This window comes from Rhipicephalus sanguineus, chromosome 2, assembly GCF_013339695.2.
Source record: "Rhipicephalus sanguineus isolate Rsan-2018 chromosome 2, BIME_Rsan_1.4, whole genome shotgun sequence".
Taxonomy (NCBI): Eukaryota; Metazoa; Arthropoda; class Arachnida; order Ixodida; family Ixodidae; genus Rhipicephalus; species Rhipicephalus sanguineus.
In genome coordinates, this window is record NC_051177.1 from 107,916,743 (window position 1) to 107,932,716 (window position 15,974).

The 15,974-nt window shown below is 44.7% G+C and overlaps 1 protein-coding gene across 1 annotated transcript in view; it reads left to right on the forward strand.

Annotated features, from left to right (window-relative positions):
* The first annotated feature begins 331 nt into the window (after positions 1-331).
* The window catches only part of LOC119383510 (Down syndrome cell adhesion molecule-like protein Dscam2), a 245,549-nt gene continuing 229,906 nt past the window's right edge, over positions 332-15,974 (forward strand). The window contains exon 1 of the mRNA XM_037651681.2: positions 332-1,074. Within this exon, the coding sequence (XP_037507609.1) occupies positions 945-1,074 (130 nt within the window). The 5' untranslated portion in view covers positions 332-944. The remainder of the gene's footprint in view (positions 1,075-15,974) is intronic.

Genomic DNA, 15,974 nt, shown 5'->3' on the forward strand with positions numbered 1-15,974 from the left:
AAATAATGGGTATGTACGAAAAAAAAAAAGAAAAAGAACCTCTACATGAATACATAGGCGACCTAAAGGAAAGGGAAAGGCTTTCAACCTCCCGTGTTCCGTTACTCCAATTTCAGCACTCTTATTGCGGCCGAAAGAGGAGAACGAAAGAAAGAAATGCAATACGAGCCTTGCAGGGAAGAACGAAGCGGGGAGGGAGCGAACACAAAGGTATACAGGACGGAGGGGAAGAACCTCGACGCATGCGCTTCTGAAGCCAGTGGCCGGAGCGCCGCGCGCGCGCGGGTCGAAGGGTGTCCTCGCGAGCTCCGCTCTGTGGCTCCACCACGCTCAGTCGTTGAGCGTGCTTCGGCGCGATGGGGATAGCAGAGGAGTTACGGTCGCGAAAACCCCACGTTTGCGGCGAGGTGCATCGCGCGCGCGGAGTTTCCGAAACAGGTGACAACGGTAGCGTCGTCTCTTTCAGGAGCCTTTGGACTGTTCTTCACAGAACTGCGTTCTTGCAGAGCTTTGACTGCATACCGGCATTCCACTTCGGTTGATCGCAACCTAACTTCTGGCAGTGGGTTCTCATGAGGAGAACACGTGCTCTCTATCGTTTACGGACTGTCGTCGTTTCTCGATTGCCCCTGTCGGCTCACGCGATGGTTGCCAACCGGAGGACTGTATCGATGACACAGTGAAAACGTCGGTTAGGCACTGTGGAAAAGCGTGAATGCAGACTGTAGAATCTGTTCTGTACACAGGGACATTTTGTGCAAGCCTTTGGAGTGTCTCGCAAGTGCTTGAAGAACAGCGTGTGTCCCAGTGCGCAAAGTGACATAGTTGACTTTGTGAACTGCGGGGGACAGCTGCCAAGCCTTTTTTTTTCAGATACTGAAGTTTTGTGTCTTGCGATAGCCGTCGATTCGGTGGGGCAGGTCGAATTGGGCAGCGAGTGCCGAATGATGGAAACTTTACTACCGTGGCTTCGTCCGTCGTGGCCTTCCTGGCTGCGTGGTTGCTTCAACTTCGCCGGAATATGGACGGTGATGGTGGTGTCTCTGCTGAGCAGCGACGTGAATGGACAACACGGTAAGTACAGGGTGCCTGAAGGCTCGTCAAATATACCCTCTTACTGATTTCCCAAACGTCCCCGTTTCGAAGCTGCGGAAGAAACGCTAGGTGCCACATCCCACCTCAAGAAAACAGAGCTTGTCCGCCTCTGTGGTACAGTGATTACGGTGCTCGGCTGCTGATCCGAAAGTCGCGGGTCTGATCCCGGCCGCGGAGGTCGCATTTCGATGTAGGCGATATTCTAGAGATCCATGTATTATGCGATGCCAGTGCACGTTAAGGAACACCAGATCATCAAAATTTGCGGAACCTTCCACTACGGCATGCCTTGTAATCATGACGTGGTTTTGCCACATAAAACCCCAAATATTACCAAGCGAAGCTTGCGCGATGAGAATCAAACAAAACAAGCAGATACGTGCATATTATATGGTTGAATTTCTTCATGTTCGTACGTGTTTGTAGCAGTTGAAACATGAAGTTGCGTTGCAGGAATAACTGAGAAAAAGAGCAACCTCTTACAATCCTCAGCCATCCATCAGATGTTCAGTTCAACCGTGAGGCAATTCAGTACAGTGCACGTATTGAAATGCCTGATAATGGTTCAATGGCTATCGACGTACAGCTTACATCCGTACTCGTATCACTGAACACACGGCAGTATAACGAACCCGCGGCCGCATTCGAAAGAACGAGGCTTCCGGGCAATGCACAAATTAGGATAAGTTTGAAACACGAAAGCGGGCAATAGTGGATCCACATTTCGTTTTACTGCGGTTAGCTTTGGGAACTAAACGACTTACTTAACCTCTACTGTTTCTATTACAGAGAGAATTTAAGAACGTTTGTAGTAACATAACCACTGTATAATTCAATGCGCAATCGATATGGTGACGCCGGCCCAGAGGCTCTTTTGATATTGTTGCGAAATAGCTGTCCTTATTTTGAACGTTTAAGCAACGAGGATGTATTTTTTTAGGCGCTCGTTCACCTGTTACCTAAATGTTTCACGTCTGGCGATCCAGTTGCTGTACCTGAGTACAGTATGTGCAAGTAAATCCAACGGGAGGATAACGCTTAAATCACTGAAAGCTCGAAAGTCTGCAAAGTCAAACCCCACTTTTATGGTCTACGTTTTTTTTTTTAGTCGTATAATTGTTTGATTGCAGTAATGCTTGCTTACCATAAATGGCTTTAGAATTACACTTTCAAAGCAGACACATTTAGATTAAGGCTTTGATCGTTACTTCCAAATGCGCTGTTTACGCTTTGCCATGGCGCAGGAGAGCGTAACGGCCGTTTAAATTCTCGTCATCGGCAAGAAGCCTCATTTCTTTCTCGCTTTAAGCCATAAAATAAAGAAAAAAAAAACACTTGGTTTCCTCGCAACGCTAACGCGCATAGCATAGAGATACCAGACAGTAAAAAGCAGCGCAGAGAGACCTTTCTGAATAAAAAGTTTCAAAGATAAACTATTTTTGAAGGCTGGTGAAGCCGGAAAAAACTCATTGTTTTCTAGTTGCGTTCCCCGCTCTACTTCATGCAGATTTTGTAGGATACAAATGAAAGGTAAAGCTGTCAGAATGTCATTTCAATTTTTGCCTGTTCGCGCGCATTTTTTTTTTACCTTTACTGAAGCTGATGTCGGTAACTCTGCACACTGTTCGAAACACAGTACCTAAAAGAAAAATAAACTAATATAACGTGGCGAAATATATGAACTTGCGTCAATACCACCAGTCTGTTTTCTTTTTCTTCTTTTTTTGTACGGATGCTTGGGCTTCACCAAAGTTGTTGCGCAATTGATGCCGCATTGTGTGGTACACGCAGGATGCACATTACTGTCTGAGCTTGTTCATTAGTGCTCCTAAATCCATGGGGGCATTACCTAACGGTGCCCTGCTTACATAAGCGGATGAACATCTATAGCGTTCCGCACAGCAGCCAAGGAAGCGCATGCTTTTTTTTCTCCGTCTCTTACCTGTCTCATCAGGACAGCCATTCATGCCAGAAAATTCACAAAGAGCTTTGCTTTTGCGAAATTAGGAGACACAAATTGCCTTCCCCGTTTTTTTTTTCTTCGTTGTACCTGATGTCGACTGAAATTTTCACGAGTAATAATTCGCACGCGAATTTTACAGCTTATCTTGCTATAAATGCATGCGAGCTTCGAAAACTGTTGCTTAGTGATTTCGTATCAGCACTGCTAGCATATCGAGTTACAAGATAAAAATGTTAGCTCAGAAATACGTATGTGCAAGGTACTCTGCAAATGAAAGACTGTTGCATTTTCGTATCATGTTAACATCAGATGCTTTCAAATATAGCAAAATTTATGTTGATCGTTTAGTTTTCAATCAAAGTACTTGTAAATAAAGATGTATAAGAAAAGCAGTGTGATATAACCACATGCTACCTATTGGCGCGCATACTTAAACACTCCGCTTGACTGAAAAACACACAAAGACACTCGGTTTAGAGTTAGTCCTTCTGTCGTTCTCATTCGTGAATCGCACGTTGACGATTCACCCAGAAGTTAGCTGCAGTGTCGGCTAGTTCCTGAGGCACGTTTTGCTACACTCGAAGCAAAAGAAAATGTCACAGCTAAGTATCCCGGAAGACAAACGCTGCGGTTTCGTTGAAACGTATTACAAAAATCTCTTTTTCCACAGTTCAGCCTTTTCAGAATTCGCTCACCGATTCATGTTGTCACCACATGAAGCTTTTCCCACCAGTATTCGCAAATGCATTCAATGCATTTGGTGTCCGTAGCATATTTTTGTATTCTTGTTTTCCCTGGCATGGGGTATACGGAAGCTGTTTAAACGCTCTCGAACGCAAGCTGTCGTAATGCGCAGCTTATCCCGTTACTTTGATTTCTTTAAAAAAACTCATATGTTCCCGTTTTTCGGCGCCATATTTCTTTGTACCACTAAAATTGAGCAGATCAGAGTGCCGGTTAAAAACTAGACGACATTTGTTCTACTCGCCTTGTCATCATTCTATTTAGGAAGCCCCTTGACCAAAAATGAACTGTCATATTATGCTTTTTTTCAGGACTGTTGTTTATTATCTAATAGGAGTTGTACATGAATTTAAATAAGTGCGCAAGCTACGAACCTTTACTGCCCCTTCGCCACAGTACAGGAAAACTCTCAGTCGCATTTCACCCATAGTAGCACGGTGCCCAGCTAAAGGTGAGCTTAACATGAGCGGGAGTGGCACTTAAGCGTTGAGCTTCTTAGCTGCAACCCCGCCTGATTAGTAAGAAAAGAACGATGCATACATTCTACGTCTCGGCGGGAAAGTTGCGATGATATCGGCACTACCAGTTATGAAACAACATTCTTAGCTAAAGAAATTCACGTCAAAGATGCTGAGGAAACGTCTCTAGTTTCCCCTGTCGCTCTCGAGATGGCGCTACGGCCACGCCGAGAGTCAGCATACACTATAGGGATTTTCAGCCGCGCAGACAACCTCTTGTCACAGGCCAGTGTACAGTTGAACTGCTAGTACAAGAGAAATACGGTTTTGCCTCGGCTGTAGTGAATAAAAATTATCACATAATAAATGATGCCCATTTTTGTATAAAATTTGAATGAACGTACATTTACAGACTTTCTCACTGCAACCATTCCTTGCCAAATATGGCGGCATGATAAGATTCAGGATGTTGATTTATAATCACGCAGGATAACAGCCCATTCGTAGGTGTGCTAAGAGTAAGCTTGTTTACCATGTTACCTTAGTAATTAAAATTTCGAAGTAAGCGGGGAGCGCACTTTCAGTTATTAGTTAACGAATGCTTTGAAAATATGTCTGTTCGATCGGTACGTTGTGCACTGTCCCCTACGAAGATGAGCACAGCTGCAATTTCAGTGGGATAATATAACATCCCTATCGAAAATTCTCATATAACACATATGCCTCGTATCCAATAATCTCGCATGAACACATATGAATCATATGTGTTCTCGTATGATCATACGAGATTATTGGATATGTTTCATACGTGTCATATGACATTTTTCGATAGGGATGGAATGCTGTGCATTAGAAACGCCATTAGCACAACAAACTGTCTTACTAGCAAAAACATCGTCATTCATTCTTCGGGAGGAACGCGCAAAACACAGAAACTTAAGAACATCGCGTAGGCTATCACTGATCTCCTGTTCACGTGTGCATTTCTGTTTCTTTTTTGTGATCTTTTTTTTTAAGGACCATCATACTACTGTGTTCTATTGCGATGTAACCACTGGCAACAATATGGAGACTTCCCAATAGCGTTCAATTTGCACTGTCGGAAAACGCGTTGTATGGTGATGTTCACAATTTTCCGTAGTTGCCCTTATATATGCCCTTCGTACTTCAAAGTGTTTAAAATATTATTATATAAGAAGAAATCAACCATGTGGCTTGAAAAAAACGCTACTCCTTTATTCATTCTTCCGTAGGACAGGAGCGATTGCGAACAATTTAGCAATAAGGTAGTTATTAAATCTTCTACAATCACACGCATCTTTCCTTTTTACAATTTACAACCATTTATGGATCACTTTGCGTGAATGTACGGCGACAAACGTGGTATCTGTATATTCTAAGCACAACCTAAAGATATAGAGGGCATAGTTGACTTAGCTACTAGGCACAAACAGTATTCGCTAAGTCATCGCGGCCCTAGTGTTTGCTTAGCGTACAATCAACCTGCTGCCTGCGTAAATCACAGCTCTTCGTTTCCGATTCAAGCTTCCTTAGTTTGTGTTCGCTAATCACTTGGAAGTTAGCATGAACCGAACGCTACGTATTGCCTTCTTTTATTATTATTTCATCGACATCAATAAGCATGAGAGTAACTATACTATATACATTATTCCTGTTTGAACACTAGAAAAGCCTTAACTCCATTGCGTCAAATGTATATATGTCCGGTTCCACTATGTTACCTCCTAATGATATCGCACTGTAAAGATAACTAATTGCGAGGAAAATTAAGTATACTTTCGATGTAATATCGACTGTTAATAGTCTATGAATATAACTCTTGACTGCGCAATGATATGCTATCATTTGTTTCGAGCATAGTACGATTCAAATTAAATTATTTTCTTTTTATTTTCCACTTACGGGTTGATGTAGAAAGTGTTCTTCAGTTATCATTATTATCACTACCATGTCCCACGTACACTACTCTTTTTTTTTACGCCTCCATCGACTATTCCGTATCACATCAAGCGCTTGATAACATTTACTTACGAAACCAACATCGGAGTCACTTTGCGCAAACGGTACACAAAGTTTCGATTTCGCCAATTCCCAGAATGCGTTGGATCTGGTGTCTCTTTTCTTGTACATTTCTCCTATATCGTCCGTAAATATAACGCAATGGCGTAAATGCAGTTACATTGCTAGTCTTTCTGAAACAGCCACCTAGCTAGTCGTTCATTAGGAATCATAATTATTCTCCAAGTGCGAAAACTACTCATTATGCAAGCCTTGCACCCTGAAAGCGTCAAAAAGAAGCCACAGTTACCCGCTCTCGAAAAAGCTACAGAATAAGCTTCCCGGTCTCAGGCACGTATTCTCTCTTGCTCTTCAAAGACTCTCGACAATAATACACGCAAAATCAGCGTATAAGGCGCCTCGCTTCCTGCCTATGCCTCCCAAAAGACTAATCCTCTCATCTCAGCGTCGCCTCGGCCCTCGGGGACATTTGTTTTATCCCACTTCGTATCCTCGCATTAGAAGTGAGTCAACACTCACACAAAAAGAAAAACTCAATTACGCTTTCTTTTTCTTTTGTCGCGATCATAAATACTAGTGGGACGCTCCGAGCTAGTGCCGTGGCTATTATGCTGAATGCCGCGCCTTTCTAACTCTCTCGCCAGTTTGCTTAGGGCGTTTGAATTTGCGGTGGCGTGACTCAGTGAAGGAAAGGAAGGAAAAAAAAAGGACAGTCAAGCAGTCCCGTCTTGCTCGACCTCCTTTTTTTTATCCTCCTTTTCCGGGTTCCCGAAGCCCGCTTTGAAAGCCGCCTTCCCTCGCGCACGCTTTTCTAATTGCGGCGCTCTACGTTGCCTATGCTGCTCGCGTCGACGGCTTTAGCCAAAGGCGGGCAATGCCTACGGCAGCATAATAGAGTCGGCCGTGTCGGGCCTTGCACAAAGAAGGGGCCCCGCAGAAAGAAACTCTACTCGTAGAGAGTTGGAAGACTTCGCGGCCCCGGCTATGCACGGCTTCACCGGCGGGGAAACCGTAGCTCCGAAATCGCGGGCCTTAGCGTCTCTTTCTGTTGTTGTCTATACGTGTAACGAAAGCGACAATGGGGGGCTATGATATCTTGTCCTGGAAGATATATCTCGCGGAAGGTTCGCGAAAGAAAGGAGAAGTGAAGGTATTCGCGGCACTAAGTAATCGAAAACGGGTCGCAGAGAAGATGGTTAAGGTTTCATTCAACGAAGGAAGTGAGTCGTCGGGCGCTCTGCATGTTCCAATATCCCTGCATGCCTGGAATAATTTGCATACGCGTGACGAATACCTTTTGAAAGAGATCGCCGTGGTTGTCGTTAAAATATGCATCAAATTAAAGCGCTGCTGCAACTTCCGGCAGCACGTGTTCTTTGAACGGGTGCAATACGGACGAAGGAAGTACCAGGAAAAAAAAAACAAATTAGGAAGGTATAACCAACTGATAAAACTAGTTACTTCGGTGAAAGAAAGTGGGCGCTTTCTTTTGTCATCACTTCAGTGAGAATTTGTTGCTGCATCTGACAACGAATCTTTCTTTCCTTGCAAGTTTTCCATAATAATAATATCTGGGGTTTAACGTCCCAAAACCGCGATATGATTATGAGAGACGCCGTAGTGGAGGGCTCCGGAAATTTCGACCACCTGGGGTTCTTTAACGTGCACCTAAATCTAAGCACACGGGCCTCAAACATTTTCGCCTCCATCGCAAATGCAGCCGCCGCGGCCGGGATTCGATCCCGCGACCTTCGGGTCAGCAGCCGAGCGCCATAACCGCTAGACCACCGGGGCGGGGCCCTTGCAAGTTTTCAATCCAGTAACGCCGACCATCAGTATAATAATTGCATATATGAACGGAATAGCATAACATATATTAAGTTTCCCTACAGTACAGTGAAATACGATGGCACAGTGCAAATAGTGCAAATAAATCGTATAAGCCACTGAATATAGCTTCATTTGACTGATAGATGCTGTCTGAGCGCAAAAAGAATTGTTAAGCAAACTTTTATTTGGTAGGCTTTCACATGAACGGAAGAATTTTAAGAATTGGGTTAAAAAAAACAGAGATACAAGTTGAAGCGGTGGAAAGTGACTAGCCAATTTTTATTTGATATAGAAATAATAACATGAGTGGTGGATGCGTATTTATTAACAACAAAGTTGTGCGAACGGTCTGCTGATGCCAATGATTTGTTTGAATACACACGAGTGGTGATGTAATTTTTCACACACTAGAGAACCACGGATCCGAATACAAAGGCGAGGCGGGAGGAAAACAATGCCAAGCGATAAGAATGAACGTCTGAAAACTGGTGATGACCCGCTTGGTAATTGCATATCCGTCACAAGTTGAGGAACAACCCAGTACATTGATTGGGTCACTCTAACAGATGGAGCTGATGGGCGGGGTATATGTAAGAACTCGGAAGAGGCTGAATGTAAAAGAATTCGTCTTGCATAAATTTAGAAAAAGAATGCCCATACCATGAAGACACATTCATTAAGGCTGTACTTCCGCAGACGTTTTTAACAATAAACTTGCCTCTAAAGAATTCCGTAAATAGATCTCATCCCGCACATAACTTCGCAACAAGGATTGCATATCGAATCGCAACGGTTCTTAACGTTTCGGCTCGTTGTCTAGTGCGGTTAGCTTATGCGCAGAGCGAACGATGTACGAAGCAATACATCATGTCTGTTCTATCTGTATTTTAAGTAGTATGCTGTTGCCATTGCAAATGGTGATGTTGCCATTGCTGGTGCCATGACATATCAAGCATGGTGGAACGCACGCAAGTTCTCGTGCGTCGGATTTACGTTCTGGGGATATTGCTGAATGCCGAACCATTACCGAGTGCATGAGCTAACTTTCAGACGGCTTCTGAGTTACAGGTATAATGAGAGAGAAACAGAGAGAGCACAAACACACAATTTCGCACTCCTCACAATCACGATATCGCCATTGGTCTATAACCATCAGTGCCGTAGCTGCCACCCTATCCATTTTCCCGGTGTAGGGCCGCATACCAACTTTTGTAGACGGGTTAACATCCCTACTACTCCTCTCTCCCCTGTCCCTTCATTCCCTTCGGACGGCTTCGGTGATCTCTATGCGATGTTACTGCAAAGGACATACGCAAGAGCACTGCTCTTCACGGCTACGTCCAATAATCAAGACGGTACCATAACTGTGATGGTTCCCTCTGGCTCGTTGTACAGTGGTCAACTCTCATATCTATAACGACGGAGCGTCGTGCTCCGAACTGCACGAGCGACATCTGCAGTTGAAAAGGGGGCACCTCTGAACATGCGCAGCCCCACTGATGCGCCTACCTTGCATTTTCCATCGTTGGTTATCACCGCGAATGCAACAACTGCTTTGGCCGTTGGAAGCGCTGTCAACAGTTTATCACAAAAACGAAAAAGAAAGAAAAAGAGAAAAAAAGGAAGCGAAGCGAACCGTTGTCAGCGCGCGATGAAAGCTATGCTGCGTGTTGATTTGTCGTTCGCGGTCACATTGTCCCAGCAGCAGATTTGCGTCCACTTATAAGTTTATCCATTGTCCGGCGCATTGTCGGTATGATATCATACTGCGAACCGCGAATAAGTGCGCAGTATAAAACACGCCGATCCGGTGATTGCACTCTCTCATTTTTTTAGGCGCTATACGGTTGACAGCGCTTCTGACGGCGAAATCAGTTGTCGCGGCCGCGGTGATAACAAGGACGGAAATTACATGGCGAGCGCATCAGTGACACTGCGCATGCTCTGATGTGGCCCGTTTCAAGCTGTAGATGTCGCTCATGCAGTTCTGAGCACGACGCTCCGGCGTTATAGACATGAGAGTTGACCACTGTACATCCACTTCGCGACAAAACAAGTTTGCGTCGCCACATTCTCACTGCAACGCTTAACCGAGAAAGAACTAACCTCCGCGTGACGTGTTCTCAATTGACAAAAGCATGTCAGCACGCAACCTTCTTCAAGATGCACGCGACTGCATCTATACACGTGTAAATTTTAACTGCGAAGCATTTCTTAGCAAACTTTTGGCACTTTTAGTGTTTCTATCTCCGTGTCTATCTATCTGTCTACCGGCCTACGTCTGGGTGCTCTCACGATCGTCTACTTAACTTGGTGAAGACCAAAATTGGCATGGGAGGGGAATAGGATTTCGGCAGCGTTGACCAGACGAATGGAAAGAATAAAAATTCGGCAGATCTCACGTGCCACGGGAGTCAATGTTATGCGAAGCATGCGGCGGGAAGATTACTGTGGCGTAATTTTTTTACTGAGCGAAACGTTACAAAACGGCGCTAAAGATTTGTATAATTTTATACGCACACATATATGTTCAAGAGCCGCATATGTGTTATATAACCAGTTGCTTACAGTTGGGTAACGCTGCCAACGGCAACGTGGGTATTATACCAACACCAAAAGCGGTAAGCTGATATGTAGTGCTTATGCTTGTTCCTTATGACGGATAACGCACGCACGTTTCATGAACCAGTGTGCATGTATGCAAGACGTTCTTGACAGTTCCTGAACAAGGTCATCATCCCCGTGATCAGTGAGCACCAGCAGCTGATCATGACTTGTTATGGGATCAGGTCGTCATCGCGTTGACGAGGGGTCCATGTGTAGTGAAGTATGAGGTATAGTGCAGCTGTGGCAGATCGTGAATGCCTCGGTCATTTCGTCGACAAATTGTCTGTCGATAGAGCAGGTGACATGTAGGAATCTGAGGTCACCCTTCGCGTTGGTGAGGTGTAGGACATCCAGGCTAGTGGGCCTGGATAGTGCTACGTAGACCAACATCAGTGGATGGCGCTTGTCGTATTCGTAGACTACCTGGGCGTATGTGGCCTACGTAGCCTAGTCTACAAAGCGGCTGTCAATCAATCTGGCATCATCATCGGTCATCATGAGGGCTCGCCCAGCCTCGTAAGAAATTAAGAGAACACTGCGTCGTTTTGGCGGACTAAGTGCACTTTACGGTGCGGTGATGTGAATATCATACGTAACTTTCGTTAATGTATTCCTCCATGGTCGAGCAATGCTTCAATATAGCTTACTGAATCATAGGAATAAAATGTAATGTTTATTAGACTGCTATAAAAGCGTAGCCAACACTGGAACCACAGACGTTAATCTGATATGACGCCTGTATTGTGGGAGTATACACATCGTAGGCGTATCATGTAGTGTTTATTGCTTTCCTGTAAAGTTAGATAGCAAGCACCACAACCACAATTGACGTTGCACCGCCATTACGCCTGCATAGGCTGTTTTTCCAAACCAGTTTATAGACCTGGGGTGGCTCTGTGGTAGAATGCCTGATTGCCACGCAGAATGCTTGAGTTCGATTCCTGCTTGAATTCTAATTTTCATTATTTCCATTCGACGGGTCAACGCTGCCGATATCGGTCTTTCTTAATGTTCTCGCATTTAATGTCTGTTCTCGCCGTTCCTGGGTCGATATAAACTGTCAATCACATCTGGCGCATACCCGTGCACTGCGGCCCGTGGTAAACGGGTATGTGCCACACGTGTCTGGAGGAAAGGGTTTGACGACGTACACGACAGGACTTTGACGTTATACATGTCATGACCCGACAGTCATATTCGTCAAATCTTCTTACCCTCCCATGCCAATTTTGGTCTACACCAAGTTAAGGAGGCGATCATGAGAGCCGCCAGACGTAGGCGGCTAGATAGATAGATAGATAGATAGATAGATAGATAGATAGATAGATAGATAGATACGTAGATAGAAACGCTCAAAGTGCCAAAGGTTCGCTAAGAAATGCTTCGCATTTAAAAATTAGGATCCCAGCATGAATTGAACCCAAGCATTCTGCGTGGCAACCAGGAATTCTACCGCAGAGCCACGCCAGGTCTATAAACTGGTTTGAAAAAACAACCTATGCAGGCGTAATGTCGGTGAAACGTCAGTGGTGGTTATGGTGCTGGCCAATTTTACAAGACCCGAATATACACTTCATATGTACTCCTACAATACAGGCGTCATATCAGATTAACGTCTGTGGTTCCAGTGTTGGCTTCGATTTTATAGCAGTCTAATAAACATAATATTTTTTTATTCCCATGATTCCACAAGCGTTATTGAAGTAGTGCTCGACACCGAGGCAATACATTAACGAAAGTTATTCACATGATTGCACCATAAAGTGCACTACGTTTGATAATACTGACGCATGTACAGTATATTGAAAAGTTGGGTGCGTCGTCCTGTGTCAATCTTTTCTTGTGTGCCGTTTTTGTCGCGCCCCCGTTTCATTATGACGTATGTACTCTAACGTGAGGGTTGACGTTACGTCGCACCATTAGTTACCCTTTAAAGGCCAGTGTTGTCGACGTGTCTGGTAAACCCACGATGCGCACATAGCTACTACACTTACAATAACGCCTCGATCCACCTCGTAACATTTGGATCAAAGCCATAAAATACAGCATAGAAGTACTTGCTGACTGCTTCGAATGAAACCGATTCCCACAACGCGTAGGATCTGCCGAATTTTTTGTGTTGTCGTCTACGTGGTACTGACTGATTTACAAACGGCTATAAGATGGCCAGTAGTTAGCCTAGGAGATGAACCTTCGTTTTATAAGCTAATGTGCTGACAAAATACATTTCGAGCTATACGCCCATTTTAGTATAACTCAGCAGCGCACTTGTTTCACGCAGATGTAGTAAATGGTATAAAACAAATGTCTGGCGTCTTACTTCAATCTTTACGAGACCATGACCATGTACGGTGAATAGATTATTCTTCAGTCTTGGCTCGCGGGTCATTGAAGCAATAAACTATAACCTTCACGTATACCACATTTTTAAGCCGCGATTTGAATCTTCTTCACAGCTGAAATCTAGTTATAGAGACCAATTAAAATGCTAGACTTTTACGCGCTAAAACCACTGCATTATTATGAGGCAGACCTTAGATGGACACTACGAACAATTTTCGCCATCTGTCCTTTGTTTTTTAATTCAAGTGCTGCTAAATCTAAGATGCGGTCATTTCTTTTTTTTTGCATTTCACCCCTACCGTAATGCGGCCACCGTGATCTGGAATTGAACCCGCGCCCTCGTTCTGAGCCTCGCGTTACCCTATCTGTTAAACTACACGTCAAGTAAAATAAATCGCTCTCGCAGTTAAAGCATATATTTCCTTCATCTATAGCCGCATTTTTTTTTTAGTCCTTCTTTTCGTATACCGTCCACCTGTGTTAACACACAGTTCGGTACACTGTAACACGAAACGCACAATTATAGAGAATACGAAGATCTTCCTCTCTGGCAAATTGTCCAAGTTTTCAGCAAGTCGTTGGTGGCGTGGCTACCCTTCTTAAAATATTCACATTACATAACCGCAGCTCAGACAAAAAATTGTATTATGAATGAAGCGAAAGCCGCGGGTTTCCATATGCCAGTTACCGAGAATAAGAACGAATAAGCCAATTGGGCAAAAAGTAGCCATTCTGGGAACATGTAACGATCGCCTGACCTTTCGGCAACGTCATCAGTTTTGTTTGCGCAGTTCCAGCCCATGTTGTACAGACTGTGGTGTTGAAATACCGAGCTATGTATTAAGGTACTGCAGTTTTATGCCTTACGCTGCCTTCCTTTCCTCGTAACATTGCTAAGTTTAAACGACTACGTATGTCAGGAAACACCACGTTGCGAAACCACCAACAGGACACGCGATAAGTCGATTCATTAGGGCTGCCTTCTCTTCATCCTTAAGCTCCGTTTAGCAACGTAAGCAGCCATCGCAATAGCTTTGCGAAAGTACGCCTACTCTGAACAGCGATTACAATTGATTGCGTCGTCCTGCTTGCTCAGCAACATTAGGCATTGAGATCGACCCATGCTCAGCGACTTGTTCAGTTCTCCCCGCTTCCACTTTGTTGAAACACTTTGTTCAGCCATTGCACCACATCGCTCAGTTTTTAAGAAACTGTGCAGATAACGCACGCTGCTAAAAAAAAATAATCGTTCGGACACTGCGGGAATCATTAACGTTTTCGCTGCACAAATTTGGCTGGTGGTCTAATACGTATGAGCTCTCTTTCTTCTCCACCGAAGGTCTTGATCTGTTAATGTTGCTTGCAATACGTTACCGATTTAGAGGTTGTTTCGTATGTAATTTCTGTTCATGTTAATCAATTTCGTGAATTGATCAGTATGCTAATTAAAGAACATTGCTGACTAGCAAGAGAGGCAATCAAAAGGGGCCCAATACACCTGGTCCCCAGACCACTGATGCGACAATAAATATACATTTTCTCAATAATTAGAAATGAAAGTCCATCAACAATGCCAAGCAGTATCTCATCAACTGTATGCATCAAACAACACTCTCTTCCATTTCATCGTGCACTCGAACGCACTTCCTTTTCGACCTTCCTTTACCTGCAGTCAAGGCAGGATACCAAGTGAATATCCGTATACGCCTACGTTATAACGATACAAGTGGAGCAACTACCCGCGTATTAAAGACTATGTTGTGTAAGGACCAAAGTCGCAGCAGAAAAAAACTGAACCCCAAGTGCCAATTTCTGCCCCTGTCAAATACACACGACGAACCTCCATCTTCCGATAGCAGGCTGCAGTTGGAACGCCCCAGCCAGATTACACGGCTTAGAGGCGCGTGCAATGCATTTTTTTGTTACTGTGTCTATCGAGACAGGCAGCCCGCTACGTGTCATTTGCGGCTGTGCTCAAGCATGTTGCTACGTGTCTCTGAACCCATTCCTTCCCTCCATCCCTTTTCCTTTATCCCCTTTTCTCCTTCCCTTCCCCAATAAAATAAAGCAACACCTAAAAGAAGCGGAATGATGTCGTTGGAGCATTTCTTCCGCTCCTTGTCGGAACTGGGACACCGCCCTTCATTTCCTCCTTGTTTCATTTCCGGTCTCCCGTCTCACGCCCACTTCGCTCAGCTGTCAATCGCTTTCACGCCGTTCAGCCATCTATGGAGGACAAGAGAAAAGGGAAAGGGTAGGCCATTTCGCCTCGGCCAGGGTAGCCACGGTCACGCAGGCATGCACGGGTCATTGTACAGAACGCCTCCGCACTTCACGGGAGCCACGGTCACCGGCCGCCCTGTAGGAGCTCTCCCGAAATTTTGTGATCGCTTCGGCCGTTTCTTTCTCCGCGTGTTCGTTTCCGCTTCTCATCACCCGTAGCCCCTATGCGATTACGTTTCCTCTGGCGACCCGGTGTGGCAACCTAAACTTGACCTGTTCTTATTGTTTGATGATTCCTTTGAAGCTTTAAACGACGTAGAATTACAACAATCACAGCTATGCTACTTCCCTTCTCTGTCTTCTTGTTCGCAGCAACTCCGTCAGCCCACATCCGCCTGCCCCCGCCTTCTCCGCAGATGCTCTTTTTTCTTCGCGGATATCTCTTTAATTTGGACACTTTATTTTCCTTTTTTTCCGTCATTTTTATTTGGTACCTAGCCTTCACGACAAAGTTCACTAGTGAGGTGTTATCGCGCAGCCAGCTTTCAGGAGCCGCCGGAAACCTCAATGCCGCTGGTGGCATTTATAAAATCTGAGTACTTTCGTTGCGCGCATCAGCGATCGCCATTCGGCTCGCGAAAAAAAAAAACAACAGAAGAAATGGGCGGTAA